General features: G+C 39.3%; 1 protein-coding gene across 1 annotated transcript in view; it reads left to right on the forward strand.

Moving 5' to 3' along the window:
• cd276 (CD276 molecule) overlaps positions 1-19,682 on the forward strand; it is a 135,647-nt gene that overhangs the window by 27,539 nt on the left and 88,426 nt on the right. The window contains exon 3 of the mRNA XM_087793161.1: positions 16,125-16,475. Within this exon, the coding sequence (XP_087649287.1) occupies positions 16,125-16,475 (351 nt within the window). The remainder of the gene's footprint in view (positions 1-16,124; positions 16,476-19,682) is intronic.

The raw sequence follows: 19,682 nt of genomic DNA on the forward strand, positions 1-19,682 counted from the left end.
ACAAAACATAATAACTAACGTCACAATCTCCAGTGTGAAAGACCAGAGATCAGAAATTTATTCTAAAACTCCTCCCAACTCTTAGTAGTCATTAGTAGAAATGTAAACTTGAATGAGTCTGGTTCTGCTTGAGGTTTCTGCCTTCGCCAACGCCACACTGTGCTTTACTCATTGTTGAGTTGCTGGATCTGTTTTTCTTTTCTCCACTATAATCTTACCTAAATTGTCTTGAGATAACGTTGTTATGATAAGACACTTTAAATAAAATTGAATTGAATTGAAATTAGATTTTTTGCAAGAGTCCAATTTTGACCCGGCGGTTTGTGAATCAACCTCATACATCCCGAACCCTTAACTCACCCACAGCTATTCTGCTCCTGAACCCTTAAGCCAGGCGGTTGCCCTTATCTGCCCGCTGTTCCACGGCATCCATTATCATCCGTCAACACATACAAAAGGTTAAATACCGGGTCAGGAGTTTGCATATAAAGCAAGGTAGTCGGAAATAAAAATAGACCAGCAACGTCAATGTCATGCATTTTTAGTGCATGTGAAAAGTCCAGCACTTGTCTTTTTAATATATCCTCAAAGACAATGTACAATAATATTATTTTAATTTAATTATATCATCATTGAAAAGGCGTTTACATCCCAGTGCTTGGATTAGATTATATTAGATTAAATGGATTTTATTAATCCCTCTGGAGATCTCCAGGAAACCAGTTTAGAGCAGACGATAGTTTCATAAAAACAAGAACAGAAACAAACTGCAAAGAGATAACAAAGTGCAAAAATTAAGATCATAGATCAAAGTACTGTGGTATTTCCCCCTCTGATCCTTTCCTGCTGGTGTTTTTCGTTCAAGTGAGTTGCCTCTCATGGGTGAAGCTTCATGAAGCATTACTTTCAGAGCCCACTAGATGTCACTCTCTGCTCTATATGTCGCTTCTCTTGAAGCAAATCATTTTTAAACCGAGGGCGCCCTCTACTGACCTCTAAAAACAAAAAACACTGCTTCACAAAGCTTCATCAATAGTTGCCTTTTTGCTATCAACATCATTTTTCAAATGCTAAAAAAGGGTGTAGCTTTACAAATAAAGAAATGCATATGGTACAATTATATTGGTTGGAAAAACATCAATACGGGTCCAGATCACTGTGGACTGGACTTTCTGGAAATAATTCATTGTAGTCTAGTCTTGAGAAACTTGCCGTTCTAGTATTTTAGCATTATTTTAATTTTATTTGGTTTTGTCTTTTAACTCTTTTAATTCAATTTCCTTTAAATTCATTTCCATTCCGGGCGCACAGTGGTTAGTGTGGTCGATTCAGGAAGGTTGCTGGTTCACTTCCAGGCCAAGGCCAACTTGCGACCTTTCTGTGTGGAGTTTGTATGTTCTCGCTGTGTTGTGTGGGTTTACTCCGGGGACTCCGGTTTCCTCCCACAGTCCAAAAACATACAGAGGTTGATTGAGAACTTGGGGAAATTGTCCATAGGTATGAGTGTGTGTGTGATTTGTGAAGATAGACTGGCGTCCTGTCCAGGGTGTCCCTCTCACCCTATGATACTGGGATAGACTCCAGTCTCCCCGTGGTAGTAAATGAATGAATGAATTTCCCGTCATTCTGACACCTTTTAATATTGAAGCCCATCCTTGATTTTAGCTATATTTAATATATATTGCTGCACACTTTACACACTCATCAAATAAATTAGATGTGAAAGACTTGATTCTTCCTGAACACGTGGTGTAGATTATTGTCGATTATTGAATAGATCTATTACTTGGCTGTTTAAAGTTCTGATTTATTATTTTAGAATCTTAAAAATGTTCTGACGTTCATATATTCAGGTGCACACGTGACACAAAACACCACAGAGGGTTGAATAATTCCTTTTAGTTTAATTCAATTTCAAAACATTTCCCTTCCACATCCAGAGAAAGAAGCATTGAATTCTTCCTCCTCTATACCTTACAGCAGCACCAGGGGGCAGTGTTGTAAAAGCCTTAGTCCTCGGTGTGCAGTTGGACTTGGAGAAAGAAGTCTGTTAGTATTTCACCTGTTTACCTTTGCTGTGTCAATATTTTCCTCTTTTCGTTCGGAGCTCGATGCCGCCGCCGCCGCCGCCGCATGCTGCTCTCCGTCTTCATGTTTCCCAGCATGCTCTTTGTTCACAGCTCTGGCTTTAAACAAGTGAACATGTGTTTAACAAATGGGATCCATTGATTGTGGGAAAGGGTCTACTGGCAGTGGAATATCGAACAGTCATCATTATTACCTGTGTGTGTGTGTGTGTGTGTGTGTGTGTAAGGGTGTGTGTGTGTGCGTGTAAGGGTGTGTGTGTGTGAGTAAGAGTGTGTGTGTTATTGAACTAAGCCATGATGAAGTCATGTTGCTTCATTGCTTATTGAAGTGTGTTTATGCCTCGCCGTGGATTTATATACGAGTCACATCTGTGGTCACAACATTGTCATTCAAGTGGTTTCTAGTTCGAGTACGTTTGACAGAAGTGACTGATACAGTTACAATCTTATTTAATTGAAATGTTAATAAACGTGTGAAGGTTTGTCACTGTTTGGTTTTAATTTAGGGGTCTGGTTATCATCATATATATATTTTTAGAATATAGAATAAATATATATAAGCTACTTACTTACATACAATAAATATTTGTATTAGTGTATTATGTGTTCCCTTAAAACTTTAAACTGATCATTTAAAAAAAAAAAGAGGAAAACAAATAAGCTAAAAAAAAAAGAAATGAACAAGAAAAAGAAATATATCTTTTTGATAAATGATACGGTTGAAAAACTGTTATTAAGAAAAGGAAAACAAACAAATGTAAAAAAAAAAAGAAAATGATACAGTAAAAAAAAATGTTATTAAGGAAAAGAAGAAAAGAAGAAGAAGAAAAAGGGAAAGAAAAACATAAGAATAAAATTTAAAAAATGGAAAAATTACAGGAAAAGAAATATGTTATTTAGAATGAAATATATATTTTTATAATTTTCTTTAAATGTAAAATAGTGTTTTTCCTTCTAGTTATTATTTTTATTTACTATTAATGTTTAATATTCATTCCTTCCGTTAAAAAATAAAATCTTATTCCTTCATAAGGAGTTAACTTTATTCTTTACTCCTTATAAAGGAAGAAAATATAATGAAAAAAATGTTATATTATATAAATATGTATCTATATATATATATATATACAGTATATATATACAGTATATATATACACAGACCTAATACACATTTTTACTACTTTAGTTTAATGATCTTCCTCCCAGTTAGGCAGATAGACGGACAAATAAATAGATATTTATTGAACTCCCGGAGGCGAAATTGAAGACTGTGATTGTCGTTGAACTCCAGCCTCGAACACGTGTCACATAATTGTTGAAAAGCATGTTTGTTGTATTGTGTGATGGTGACGCTGAACCTCTTGGCTCCAGAGCTGCTTCTGAGCAGCGTCTTCATTGTAGTGTCACGACGCTCGTGTCCAATTCCTCAGACTGTGTTGCCGTTGAGCTGTCAGGAATCATACAAGTGCGGAATATCAATGTGTCTCCTGGCCTTTGGGTGTCTGCGTGTGAGTCTGTGTGTGTTTGTGTGGGGAATATGTATTAAGGCTTCTGTTTGTTTGGGTTGCGTTCACTTCGATTTGTTCTTCTTTAAGAGACGACAAACGTGAGGACAGACGCTTCACCTTCGCTGTCTCGTCTGAGACAATGGCGTAGATCCTTCGTCCCCATCGGGCGAAACATGATGAGATGCATGCTGGGAGTCGACATATCAAAGATTATTTTGTGTAGAAGTTTAAACCTTTTTTTCACTGCACAGACTTCACAAGTTGGATAGAACTTTTTTTTTACACAATAATACATAATATTTGATAGTAATTCACGTAACTTAAAGTAACTTAGACAAGATACTTCTCTCTGATTCTATTGATTTTGGTAGAGATGTGCTTGTGAAGCTTCATGAAACAGTGTTTTTATTTTCACATGTCACTCTCTGCTCTATGATCTGTCGCTTCAGACAACTATTCTACTGAAACATCACACATTTTTTTAAACCTTTGTGCCAGTGAGTTCTGAAAAAAATGATTTTCATGAAGCTTCATCATGACATCTTTAGCTCAGGCTCCCTTTTGTCCTTTGAATATATATATATATATATATATATATATATATATATATTTACCAAGCAGATGATGGGTTGGTTTGTCTCATGAAATGGCTGATGAGGTATCACGATACAGTGTCTTCGTTTTGAAAGGCCACTAGATGGCACTCTCTGCTTTATATTATGTGGTTCTATCTAATAAATAAATAAAACCCGTTATCATTTTCAAACAGAGGGTATTATAGTGGCCTCCAAACTGAAGTCCCTGTATCATGAAACCTCACCATTCTAGATTATGATATCTATTTATACTTTAAATTTTACCGAGATACCGAAGACACTGGTCTCATGAAGCTTCATGAAACTGTTATTATTTTCAGAGTCCATTAGATGGCGGTCTTTGTACTATTTTCCTGTTCTAATGAAACATCACTTCATTTTTAAACTGATGGCGCCAACTTGACACTGCTTCATGAAGCTTCATCAGACCATCACTACCGTTTCCTGAGACACTGAAGACACTGTATCGTGATACCTCATCAGCTCTTTCATTAGCCAAACCAAACCTTCACTAATATGCTCTTGTAATAGCAGTGTTTCAACTATATGTATAGCCTTTTCCTAGTGATGGTCTCATGAAGCTTCACGGGGCAGTGTTGCTATTTTCAGAGTCCACTAGATGGCGTCTCTGCACTATTTCCCTTTGTTTTGAACTGTTCTAATGAAACATCCTTTTTAAACTTACGGCGCCACCTACTGACCTCTGAACAACATGACACTGTTTCATGAAGCTTCATCAGTCCAACGCTACTGTTTCCTGAAAAACTGAAGACACTTTATCATGATGCAGTATCTTTATCACACGGCTGTTCCATGAGGCCACATCACTATCGAAAATGTCATTAAATCATGACTGTAAGTATAATATTTTTTCTTAGATGTCTCAAACGTAGGCTGGATATCATTCATTTAGGTTAGTTTCAAACCGGTGCTTCTGCTCAGATGGTGCCTGAAAAGATTGAAGATTTCAACCACTTATTTGTTTCACACACGGATCCTTTGCCAGTTCATACTCTTCGTATTGTAGAAGAAGGCGTTGTTTATGCTCACACTAAAAACCTCAGAAAACAAGAGTTACACCTCTTAGCCGTCGACGCACAATTTTGCCGATTGCGTCACATTATTTAATACGACCCGTCTTTGTGTGCCGCGGTTTCCCGTGGTTGCATCAGCCCTCGTTGATTAGATTTTAGTTTCCTTCTTGTTGTCATGACACATGGACGTGTCAACAACGGAGGGAGACAAGACACATCATCCTCAGGTTAGTGTCGAGGTTCCGTACTTTGTCCGACAAATTCCTTCCACGTCAATCCGTTTAAAATCCATCGGATCGTTTATCGTGTCTGTCAGTTTGAGCGTTTTTTTAGACTTCTCAGTTCAGACAAGTCATTCCTCAGGGCTGGTGATTAAAAGGTCATTCCCAACATTAATGAGCCTGACTCTCACATATAGAACACAATCATTAAGTGGGATTCACTTTACTTCTACCCTTTCTGTTGCAGGGGTGAAAAAGTATAGTGATGGGCTAATGAGGCTTCATGAAGCTTCGCAAATCTTCATTTTTCAGTGTTCGGCAGGTGGCTCACTCTAAAAATATGAGCAGTCTTATTGACATTTTTCAATTTAGAGCCATCTGGTGACGATGTGTCATGATGCTTTATCACTTTAGGCCGGACCAGGACAAAGTGACCATGTGGCCCTTTGACTGTATTTATGCGACCCTCGTAATTTCAAAGTATGGTCATGTATAAATGGTTTTTAATGCATTAACAAATGTATTTTGTATTTACTATTTATTTACATTTTCACACTTATTTACTTTTTCCCTCCTTTCTTGTGTGTAATTTTTCGAGTATATATTAATCCCTCAAAACATTTTTTTTTTAAGGTAGCTGAAGAAATGTTTTGAAAAAAACTTATATATACAAGAATAAAATTGTAGCTTATTTAGCTTAATAAATGTCACGCCCTGATCCAGCCTTACACCCCAGCTCGGGCTCTGAGGTCCGTGGATCAGAATCTACTGATGGTTCCTGAACTTCCGGACCAGAGGAGAGAAATCCTTCCAGACTGTTGCTCCTAAGCTTTGGAACCATCTCTGTGTTTGATGATCTACTGACTCCTTCAAGAAACATCTCAATACACTTTTATTCGTGTTTTTCCCTGATTTTCTGAGACTCCTGTGTTGTTCTCCGTGTTATCTTGACCTTTAAAGTATATACTTTATTGAGTATTATTTTGATTGTTTAAGCGCTTTGTGACCCTGGTCTGGAAAAGCGCTGTATAAATACAAATTACTTACTTACTTACTTACTAATGACGAATGTCCTTTTTTTAGGGAATTTTTCATCTTTTCTTTTTGCTTGACGGCCCCTAACAACATTCACAGAATTTAATGTGGCCCTTTAAGAATTATAATTGCCCACCCCTGCTTTAGGCTGATGAAGCTTCATGAAGCATTGTGCTTATTTTCAAAACCCTCTGGATGTCACTTTGCTCTAAATTATTTTCTTTACCCAACCATTTGAATGAAACCTCACATATTTCTTAAATTTAAGAGCGCCACCCACTGCCCACCACTACTAGGAACAAGACACTGTTATAAGGTTGTTTTTTTGACAACCGGAAGGCTCAATGATGACATTGAAGGATAACACTTACCCTGTTAGACTGCAATAAATATAAAAACCAAAGCACTTATTTGCAATTATGCCATGATTTTCACCCATTTCTAGTTTGTTACAATCGCTCTGTACAATGTATAATTGATGCCGTAAGTATGATGTCAAATTATTATGGGCTCAATTAAACCGCAGGTGGCAAAAGTGTTGCGGAAATTGCTCAGATAACTCACGCCGTAAACAAATAAGAAAATAGGGGAATATTTAAAAGATTTACAAGTCCATTGGTGGTTATAAATGTTGGAATGGTATAGCTTAATGAAACGGTGTCATTATTTTCAGAGCCTACTAGATGGTTCTCTCTGCTCTATAGTCTAGACTTGCTTTATCAGCCCCTCACCTCTAATCATATGGTCATTGTCACATTATCAGATTCTCTTTTATTCTATTTTTTAGGATGTATACAGTCAGTTTTTGGGTTGTTTTATTAGTGGACGTACAGATAAACCATGGCCTCTTTGGCTGAGTTGTACGTCTTCGAGGCACAAGGGGGGCATCTCTTACCTAGGGTCTTGCCAAACTAAATGCAGTATATGGTGATTAATGACCTGCCAGTCGTGGTGAGGCTATTGGTGTCGATCGGTCCAATGATGACCGGATGAACACAGGCCAGGTGATCAATAATGAGTGAGGAGGCGGACTTATTGGAAAGGTGTAAGCGAAGGAATCCTGTGAAGTCAAGAGAAAGATGAGGCAAGAGATGTTGGTGAGGAAGGCAAAACATGCAAAGTCCAGTTCAGGAGAATCCGGCAAGGTGGGTAAAGATGTTGGACAAATACTGTTGGAAAAGGACAATGGGGAAGACAACCAATGAGGTTGATATTGGTGAGCTGGCCACTAGATGTCACTCTCTGCGTTATAATCTCTGGCCCTGATCTACTAATTAAATGAAACCTGGCATCGTGTTCACTGAGGGTGACATTTGGTGGCCTTTTAAACTGTATCATGATACAGCATTACCTGCCTCATGAGGCTTCATGAACACATCACTAGTGACGAGTGAGATAATCAAGACAGGGATGAAAAATGCCACAGAAAATAGGAGACGTCAAAAGTTGGCATGAACTAGAGATGAGGACGGTGGTTGTGTAGTAGAGGCTAAACTTATCAGGAGGAGACACTCTTGACAAGAACTCCACCCACACCGTGAAAGAACCAAGTAGCACTTTCAGTCACTGTCAAGGCCACATTTAATAACCTAATGATATTTAGTAGCAATGGTTTGATGAGACTTCATGTCACTCTCTGCTTTATAACTTTGGCTCTACAATTGGTAGAATAAAACCTCGTAGCATTTCCATTCTTGCAGTGTCATCTAGTGGCGTTTCAAAAGAAGGTCTATGTATCATGATACCTCATTAGATGTTGTTGAGGCCTTTTCACTACCACATAGTTACACTGGCAGTTTATTTCTAGTTGCTGCTCACTAAGACCAGCTGCTGTTATATGTGTCTGTATTTTTCAAAGTGCAACAGACCACCGCTCTCCCTCCGCCAGCCCTGATGTAAGACGTGTTTTCTTTTTATTTACCCATGTGCATCGCACTGCAAACATTATAAAACTCCTGTGTACGCCAACCCTCCCTTTTGCCGCCTGTCAGCCCACACTCCTCGTGTCGTCATGCTCTCGGTCCTTCGCACACCTTCTTCTGGCGGAGTGGAAGAAAGTGTTGCGACAACCGTGTCACAAGTGTGCGGCGGTGACAAGTCGGCGGGTGTAAGGGAAGTGGCATTACTCGGAGACTAGTCAGCGTCTCACTGCTAAGCGAGGCTCGTTGCCAGTTGCCCACAAAAGGCTGTAATGAGTTTATTTCATGTCGGCTGTGAAAGTGGACGCCTCTGTCTCGCAGGCACTCGAACAGCGCCGAGGCCCATAAAGACAAAGTGCAGCGTATAAATCTTCCGAAGCCTGACGTCTTCCAGTCTGCCCTTCTGAGGATGTCTTCATCGATGCCAGGGTGGTGGGTGAAGCACATGAGATGAGGAGATAATTTATTAGTCTCCTGGGTTAGAAATCTTCAGCAAAGTTTCGTGCCAACGTCCCAAAACCTCAGAGTAATAAGAGGTTATCAGAAACAACCCGGCATTCTGAAGGACCACATTCCCTTTCATTGCAGCAAAGTTACAGCAGTCTGTGGCTGTTATAACTGTCGGTAACAATTCAAGCTTTTCTACGACACAGTTCCAGCTCTATTCAACTCCACTTTACTGTTGTGTTGTGTTTCCTTCTGCGCTGCTACCTTCTTACCAAATCACAGCCAGCATATCATACTCCTTCTCGCATTTATCTTTTTTAAATGCGGGTTTGTTTTTTGTGAGTCGTGCTGAAGTCACTCTTCAGTGATGTCACTCTCTGTCCAATCAGTGACCGGCTGACAGTTGACGTCACCTTTTTATTGCTGACTTGGCTCGCTGGGTATCAGAGTGGAGCAGGTCCTAAAAATAAAATCCTCTTCTTTGTACCGTGCTTAAAGACACAAAATAAAAAGTGTGTAACCATAGTTACATGATGGTGGTTAAAAACAAATGAATGCCGATTCGATACGCATCTCGATACACTGGCAGCGATACGATACACTACGATGCGACTCACAGAAATCCTTGGACGATACGATGCGATACTGAAATTACCTGATGATACGATGCGATACAAAAAAAATTACCTGATGATACAATGCGATACACTACGATGCGATTCACAGAAATCCTTGGACCATATGATGCGATCAATGAAATTACCTGACGATATGATGCGATACAAAGAAGTTAACTGACGATACAATGTGTTACACTACGATGCGATTCATAGAAATCCTTAGACGATACGATGCGATACACTGAAATGATCTGGTGATACAATGCGATACAAAGAAATTACCTGACGATACAATGCAATACACTACGATGCGATTCACAGAAATCCTTAGACCATATGATGCGATACACTGAAATTACCTGACGATATGATGCGATACAAAGAAGTTAACTGACGATACAATGCGTTACACTACGATGCGATTCACAGAAATCCTTGGACCATATGATGCGATACACTGAAATTACCTGACGATATGATGCGATACAAAGAAGTTAACTGACGATACAATGCGTTACACTACGATGCGATTCACAGAAATCCTTGGACCATATGATGCGATACACTGAAATTACCTGACGATATGATGCGATACAAAGAAGTTAACTGACGATACAATGCGTTACACTACGATGCGATTCACAGAAATCCTTGGACGATACGATGCGATACACTGAAATTACCTGGCGATACAATGCAATACACTGAAATCACCTGACGCTACGATGCAATACACTGAAACTACCTGATGATACGATGTGATACATTGAAAATGACCTGACGATACGATGCGATACATTGAAATGACCTGATGTGATACAAATTGCTTTCTTCACAATATGATTTAATTCAAAAGCAATTTGCTCCCGATATGACTTCATTATAAGAGAATTAGGTTTTGATATGTTATTATTAGATACAGTTAGTGAGGGTTTGAGAATGTATGACTGAAGTCAGCTTTCTAACCTTAAAAGCAAAATTCTGATTTAATATTTTGAGGAATGTATCCACTGTGTTAATGGTTGTTTTCAATAGAGAAAAACAGATAATAATAATAATAATAAATGACATAATTCAGTTTGTTCAGGCAGAGCACTCAAATTTATTCACAGCAGTAACAATGGAATTCTAATAAATGAATGCCATGTTGCAGGTTTGTTGAGCTGCCAACATAATATAAAGGATCCATGGCATTGTTTGAATCTGAACTGTGCGCGATGGCTCTCACACCGCATCGTATCATATTGGCAATACAACAAAACATCAAGAAACAAACGAAGGAACAAAGAAAAAACGATTAGAACTTCATTCCATAATGATTGATTTTTACTATAAAATCAATCAAGACACAACAAGATCCTTAGACCACATATTGGTGATGGGTTCATGAAGCAGCTGATGATGTATCACGATACACTTTGAAAGACCACTAGATTGAATTAGTAGATCAGAGTCAAAGATTATGAAGCAAAAGGACTAGTCGTGATCAATGACAGTGGTTTAACAGGAGTCACTGACTGTTCACCCACTTACTAGTTATTTTATAAGAGAGATTTCAAACAAATACAAACACATACCTGGTGTTTTTGATGTGTAATGATTTCCTGATATCGAAACAACCTCACCAAAAGGTCTGCTCCGAGTAGAGTCGTGTTACCTGCACTGGTGTCTGTGCAGCTCCCCTCATGGCTGTTTGAACAGGCCGCCACGGTAAACAGCGAGTTTGGAAAGTTAAACAAGCCACGGAGCCTGAGTCGATGAACAGTATTTCACCTCTACGAAGTAAAACAAAATGTTGGCAACTGGATCGATGTTGGGGTTCACTCTCAGACACGCCTTCACCGCTCGCTTTAATTCACTGAGAAGTTTGAGAATGTGACAGAAGTCATGGACCGCATTGAATATCAAAAGTCTCGAGACTGTCGCTAACTCGACGTCATCACATTTTCATCCACTAGCTCGTGGAATTTCTTCTTCAGTCATCTGTGACGACTACAAGAAAGAGAGGATATCGGTCTGACGGAAAATGAAACGAGAAACCAGCAAACATTTTCTAAACGTCTTAAATAACGTCCTCTCCAGCGAGATGCTACACACCAAAGTGTTGTATCTGAAGTCAAGTGGTCAGGTGTTCTGTTTCCATGGCGTTCAAGGTGTCCCGGTTCGACCTGCGCTCTGATCCTCGGGGCGATGTAAGCTGCCTCCCCACTGTTCCCTCTTCCCAGCGAGTCTCCGTCTCCACTGAACACACCGTCCCTGTTTAACCCCTCGATTCCACCCGCTCATGAAAGCGAAACCAGAAGGCGAGGCAGGTGCGAGGATGTGTCGAGTGAAGTCGGGGGGGGGAGTGTTCGGAGGAGTGAGTGATACTCTTCGCTGGCAAGTTTCCAGACATTATCTTTCTTTGTGCGATGATTGATGTCGGCGCTTCTCTCTCCTCCCGTCCTCGTGCACGAGCTCAGTGTTGTGAATCACTGCACACTTGCTCCGGGACTGATTTAATTGTTGCTTTCTCATCTTCCCCATAATATGCACATCACATAGGCGAAGGTTGGCGCTGATCCCCCCATCCCGAACCCCTCATCTCCCCCCCAAAAAAAAGAAACAAACAAACAAAAAAAAAAGAATCCCACCAGCTCCATGTTCATTATCGTAAAGGTTGCGAAGAAATGCACTCTGGGTTTTCCCTGTAGGCGGTGGCACAATTGCTCCAGCCCCTGCTAGTTTTCCCCCAGCAGCTCATCTGTATTGTTTGCAGCCTCGTAGCCCGGCTGAGGAGATTCTGGCACAATGTGGAGCCGCGGAAACTTCCCACAGCACCAGGACAGCTTCTGTAATCAGAGCAAAGAAGAAAACCCTCAGCTGCTTTCGCCACGGGGCTCGGGGAATAGCTTCGTGACTGGAAACTGAGATAGACCTCTTGTGTTTGCTCCAGGTTGAAAGACTTCAAGTGTTCTTTGTGTATACTCAACTAATATTTGTAATGTCTGTCCAACGTGGACTGTATTAAGCAATTCAATGATAGTTGTTTTCTTACACAGATAGTTTGAGATGCTAAAGCCCAAGTTAGTTGAGTTTTCCAGACTTTTTTGAAAACCCTTCTGGTTTACAAAGACGTGTGTATTCAAATAGTTTCTGTCTGATTTATCAAGTATTTTTTATCACTTCAAAGAGTTTGTCCTTACTCAGCCATTGTGGGTTAATGTCGGCCTTTCTAATTCACCTGGTTCCTTCTGATCATCCACTTTTATGGATGCGAGTTCTTTACCCCTGCTGTAGCAAACTTTTCAAATTCAAAATTTTATTCATGTTCTACTCACACTAATTTCCACTTAGTGTTGGGATTATTTTCAGGGTTTTGTGTCTTTTTGATGTTCCAGGCAGAAATGTATATACATTTGACTGTCAATTATTTTGTCCAACTACAATGAAAGGCTGAGCTCTTTAAGTGTCTAAACAAGAAGAAGTTGTTTCAATTGCAGTTAATTCAAAACTCTAAAGCGAGAATTCTGACCTGCTCTAGTAGGAGAACTCGCATTTCTCTGATTCTTAAAACTCTGCTGTTATCTTGACCTTTTAAAGTATCTATTTTAACTTTGTATTGTTTTTGATTGTAAAAGCGTGAGTGTTTCCTTTCTGTGTAGCATCTTAGCCTTTTAGCTTCTGCTACAAACAAGCTTAAGATATATACTTGTTTAATGTTTTTCTTAACAATGTAGTACAAGCAGTATGGAAGCATTTGGATGTTTTTAATGGATGGGGCTTCTTTTGCAACCCACAGCTAAATCCTATTTAGTGCTTCATATTTTTTATATTTATTTCTAACTCTAATATTAAGGTTTTCCATATCCAGTATATATAATATTTTCCAATAATTTACCCTATTTTCACCAGGGCAACTTGTGTGTTGTCTTGTTGTCTTCCAATTGTTTTTGTTTTGGCTTTCAAGTTACATGTCTATTTTGTATTTCCTACTTCATCACTTTTTTCTTCGCTCATCATGTGTAACAGTAGATCTTTTATCCTACGTTTATTTGTCCATCTTCTTGTTATTACTAACTATTGAACTACAATCAACCTTTTATCAAGTTACTGCTAAGTTTCTTATATTGCATCTTAGCTTAGTGATTCATATTTCCTAATTATTCTAGTGTACTTCTTGTGCGTTCAAATCAAACAACCTTTTTTTTGTTCAATTCTGTTTTGGTCTTTTCAATCACTGTTTCCTACATAACCTTTTTTGGCTCTCTTTTTCCAATTTTCTAAATTATACTTCCTACCTAACAAGTCTGTATTTATATTTATACATATTTTGGACATTCTACTTAAACAAGTCTCTTTTCTGAACGGTTGCAGTACGATGTGTTCATACATGTGATGATTAATATGACATGAATCATCGTTTAAGTCATATATGAGAGATCAGGTGTTATTTGTTTCACAAGTTTGACGTTGTTGATTGGAAATCCGGATTTTGCAGCTGTAATATTCAAGATGAACAGAGGGTGTCACTGTTTCTGCAGGTGAATACATCACTGGGCGTGTCCTAAATATCTGTCATCACTTTAGACTGATTGAAGGATTCTTTTTTTTTTTTTTAAAGCTGTCAGATATAAACCACCTTCAGTGGTGTTTGCGTGGGATGAAATTATTGCACCTGCAACTCAAATCCCTCTCGTGCCAGAGCGAGCCATCGCTGGCACCGGTGCTGATAAAAAAAAAAAAAGCAGGAGCAGGAGGTGAGGAGGCTAAAATGCCACAATGACTATAACAATTAGACAGGCAGAGTAAAGAGGGAGTGTATCGCCCCGGAGGCTAACTGGCTTTTTCTCTCCCCTGTGATGCTGATGAGAGTCTCCGGTCTGTACCGGAGCAGACAGGGATCAATGGAGGATGCTGACTCTGGAGAATACAATAGATGTACTCTGAGGTGGCGACTAATCCCCGATGATTATGCAGCCGACTCTCTGCTCCGGGGTCGGGTCTAGACAAACAGTACACACCCTCCAAAACGCAACTTCTACACACAAAAACACAGCCGATCATTGTGGAGATCACAGAGTAGCAGGAGGATTCCACATCATCTTAAGTATCCTTTTTATACCTTAAAGTTTATTTTCCAATCAGAGTAAGACTTGAATGTAGATGATCTGGGAGAAACGGAAACTTCCATCCTAATCATAGACCGCTTTTGTCTCTGACCCCTCCTCAGTCTCGATACATGGTGGTGGTAAAGAATGACACGGACACGGGAATGAGTTTAAGAGAAAATGCTGGTTTAGTGAAATATGCAAAAGTCATGGGCCTTACTAAAGCAGAGATCTTTCGCAGAGATGTCTTCGAGTGCCAAGTGCAAAGTTCTAACAAAATGGCGGATCTTTTATAGTATGAATATTCAGGTAAACGCCTCTGGTCATTTCCGCTTGTATGATTGGTCAGTAACTCTAAACACTTATCTTCTAAGATGGCCGTGCCACGTGGTGGTTTTATGGAAAGTTACCAGAGTTTGATGTCGTCTAGAGAGAATCTGTTTTATCAGTTGACTTACGCAGATGTCTGTCCTGGTCCTTGACTAGCTGGTACCATTGAGAGATTGTTTTGTCTTTCTCAGTGTGATTCTAGGCTTGACCTGACCTGATGAAATGCTGAGCCAGTGAATATTAATGCAAGGCAAAGATTATTTCATATTAATTAAATATGAAAGATTATCAGTTAATCGAGTAATTATTTGAAATGTCTTTTAAATCCAGATGATCGTTTAAAGTTAAAATGGTCATTTCCTAACAGATAACACAATGGTTAACAAGATGATAAAAATCAATCGAAGTAAAAAAAAAAGCAAAATTATAAAAGAAATGTTAAAAGAGGTTTAATAAATATACTTAATATTCCTATATACAATATAATATACATGAAAAATAAGCGATGGATACATTTTCAGTATTACTGTAAATAATAACTTAATTCATAATAAAAACTAGGCATGTAACACAATAAATATTTATTTTATTTTCTTTTAGTTTTTTTCACTGATAGCATATTGATATTCAACAGAACTGAATCGATAGGTTCATCACCCCACGTCATTAATTCCAGAAAAAAACTTACATTCAAATAATTAGTTCATTTTGATTTGCATTAATTTAATTTCTTCTTTTGTAAAATAGAATTATAAAGATGCTTAGGAGTAATGTGTCGGCGAGGCTTCATGATACAGCATCGGTTGTTTCATGATACAGTGTCTTCATTTTAAAAGACCACTAGATGTCACTCTCTGCTTCATAATCTTTGGCTCTGATCTACTAATTCAATGAAACATCATTTTCACTGAGGGTGACATCTAGTGGTCTTTCAAACTGTATCGTGATACAGCATCAGCTGCTTCATGAAGCCTCATCAACACGTCACTAATGTTAAACATGGCATAGTAAACATTTTGTGTGTATTATGTTACGACACATTTCCTTCTTTTTTAAGTATGACAATCATTCTGTGAATCGTTGTTACTACAGTGTCGCGACATATGTTGTTGTTCCTGTATTGCAAGATACTTGCCAATGCACACCCCTTGTAAAAACAGTAATAATATGAATATGTGGAGATGTTTCCATCCAGTGTGTCGAGGACGTCTTCACTGATTATCTTCCCTCTCTACAGCCGTGTTGGAAGTACGAGTCCCTGATCTGCCGATGGTGGCGCTGCACGGCCGGGACACCGTGCTCAACTGCACCTTCAACTACACCAGCCCGCTCAGCCTGTCCGACATCACCGTCTTCTGGCAGCTGACCGACACCAAGCGCAGTGTGCACGCGTACAAGGAGGGCGAGGACCAGCTGGAGGACCAGGCCGAGAGGTTCGCCAACCGGACCGCCCTCGTGCCCTCCGAGCTGGTCCAGGGTAACGCCTCGCTGCTGCTGAGCAAGGTGGTGGTGGCCGATGAAGGCAGCTACATGTGCTTCGTCAGAGTGCAGGACTACGGGAGTTCTGCTTTCTACCTGCAGGTGGCCGGTGAGTCATTTGGAAACGCAACAGTTAAAACACTACAGTATATCTGTATGATTCGACACTTTAAAATGAAGGCATTTTTATTTGAAACACACAGTGAAACCTTGAGTTACTGATCATCATGTATTCATTAATTAATGTTAATTATTCATCATTATATTGTTGTTAGTTTTGTAGTGTTAATGCACTCATCATGTCATTTTGAAATGATTCCTGTTTTATTTCTGTTTTTCTAAATGTCTAAAAGGTGCTCTAGAATTAAAATACAATTATTTAGATGTTAATTCTTGAAAAAACAAACCAAAAACAACAACATTTTCCATATCTAAGGTGCTCCCATGTTTTATTTCTGAAAACCGCCTTAAAGCATAGTTTCCAGTGAACAATTTTTAAATCTACGACATTTATCGGATTACACCTATTTCAACCCAACAATGCACGCTTAATGCTTTGCCGCCCAGCCAACCAATAACAGCTATTGATCGATTTTGACATAAACATGTGTTGACCGTAAACGCAGCGACCAGTCAGCAGTCGTAAATAGAGCAACTATGTAGACGGAATCATTGGATTTCACTGTTTTATTAACACAATAAGAATGTTCTGAAGTTATGCATTTATCTGCTGTTTAAATGGAACTTTCCTAATAGTGTGAACAAAGACAATAGACATCTTTGCTGTTCCTGATGGAAGCTTGAAACAATTTATTTGAAGGGTAACTAATGTGTTGATTTTAGTGTGTCTTGAAATTGATCTTGTACCTCTAGATTTGTCACCGCGCGTCATTAATCCCGGAAGACTCCGCCTCCAAGGGACTCTTTGAATAAACAAAGCAGGGCGTGATCACAGCTGGCTGGAGGTTGAGTTGAAGCCATTTTTACGTCATAATGGACTCTCGTAACCTCTCGTTCGCCCAGATTTCAGAGCAACTTTATAAAGTATTAAGTTGAAAACATGGTCATGATGAGGAACTTACTGTGTCTTGGAGAGGAAGAGTTTAACGTTTCAAACATGTGAGTCTGGAGAGTTGAGTTTATGATCAGTTGACCTTTAAATATTTAGTATAAAAAAAAAAATCTTGTAAAAGAAAGTATGCGGAAGGCAAACTTCAACAAGGAACCACTGTCCCTTTAATAAAACAATTGGTATCAGTTCTCTCCTCATTGCGCTAAATTAACGTTTGTTTATTTTTAATCACCGTTTTATCACCAGATCACCCACATAAATAGTAGGCGACGTGTTCACGAGCCGAGGCGCACTAATGACGAATAAGCGTAACGTCCTTTTTGCGTCGAGCGTCCAGCGAATGAATCATCTCGACCGCGAGTCATAAAGACGTAGAAAAAAAACGTGTCTCGTTACGCAACGATTTCCACCCCCCCACTGATTTCACTTAACGCAGCGAATTGATCGCATCCTCAGCGTTTATACACTCAAACACTAATAGAGCGCGATAAAACGTATTGCACACTCACCTATGCAGAGGCTGATTTAGGGTAATTTCCCCTCACGAGACGAGGGTCCGTGATGAACGGTTTCCTCCTCGTGGGCTGCTTAGCGCTGTGTTTGCTCAATAGGCCCTGATTGTCTCCGTTGTGGTCAATATCTGCTGAATTTGATTATTAGCCGTTGCGCTCAATCAGCTATCGCTAACGCCGTCTTTTCGCTCGTACGAACTCTAGTTTGTCGCACTTGTTTATTTATAATGATACGAAGGTTTTTTTTTTTTTAACTCTCCGATGGTGCAATCGCTGTCGCTAATGAATCACATTTTCTTCTCCCTCCCGGCGGCGAGAGAAAACAAAACCTCCTACGGTGACAAATTAGCTCAGTTTTTATGCATTGATGTTCTATTTTTAAACGCGGTGGACGTTAAGTCTGGAAGGAAGTCCCCGCGGCGTTCTGCCGAATGGACAGCCGCGGAAGTTGGTGAATCCGTCTTTGTGTCCACTTTGAAAAAAAAAAAAAAAATCAACTTTATTCTTCCTGCCCTCAGCTTCACCGTATTGTTTGCTGGGCCTTGATTGGTTCTGGGAATACAGCAACCCTCTTTCTTCGCCGACGCCGGGTCGGCGTGGGCACCCGGGGGACTGGGATGGTGGGGATTTCAGAAGAAGGCTAACGGTTCACCTCTCTAGCCTCTCTCTTGTTGTTTTGAACAACGCTGCGTCTTTGTCCCGGGCCCGCCCGCCTCCATCTCGGGGCTGAACTCCGCCATCGCTCTGAGGAATTGCTTGGCATTTCCTCAGACGAGGTCGTCGACAGGTTGGGAATACGCTGAGCAGATGTTCGGAGACGATGCTAGGGAAGCTAAATATAACTGGCAAGAGTGGTCATACACTTGTGCTTTTCACCGTGTAGCCATTGGTTATTTTGTACTTGCAATCTAACAATTTAGGGAATTTATTTTCGTTACCTTTTTTCACATTTTATCTAATGTTTTTAAAGGGCAACTTAAGTGAAAAACCCAACTCACCTGACTCACATGTAGTAAATGTTGAGTCTTCCTCTCCAAGACGCAGTAAGTTTCTCATCATGACCATCTTTATTACTTTATAAAGTTGCTCTGAAATCTGGGCAAACGAGAGGTTACGAGAGTCCATTATGACGTAATAATTATTTTACGCCTCCTCCAGCCAGCTGTAATCACGCCCCGCTTTGTTTATACAACAAGTGTGTTTATCACTACAATCAGTGTTTATGTGTGTAAATAACCACCAAACTGCTTTATATCGGTGAGAAACAGAAATAGTTACTTGAATGATGAATGCGTTACTCAATTTACAAATGTTAAACTTGATTTACAAATGTGTAACTTAATTTACAAATGAATAGCTCAATATACATATTTGTAAATTGATTTACAAATGTGTAACTTATTTATAAATGTATAACTTGATCCAGAAATGTGTAAGTTGATTTTTACAAATGTGCAACTTGATCAACTAATGCGTTACTCAATTTACAAATGTTAAACTTGATTTACAAATGTGTAACTTGATTTACAAATCAAAATCTCGATATACATATTTGTAACTTGCTTTATAAATGTGTAACTTGATTAAAAAATGCGTAACTTGAATAACAAATGTGTGACTTTGTTTATAAATAGGTAAGATTTACAAATCCGTCACTATTAACAATCTTTTTTTGTTGTAGGACGACTTGAGGTTAAGGCAGTCTTTCTTACATGTACTGTACTAATGGCAC

Source organism: Callionymus lyra, chromosome 6 (assembly GCF_982586985.1).
Source record: "Callionymus lyra chromosome 6, fCalLyr1.hap1.1, whole genome shotgun sequence".
NCBI lineage: Eukaryota > Metazoa > Chordata > Actinopteri > Syngnathiformes > Callionymidae > Callionymus > Callionymus lyra.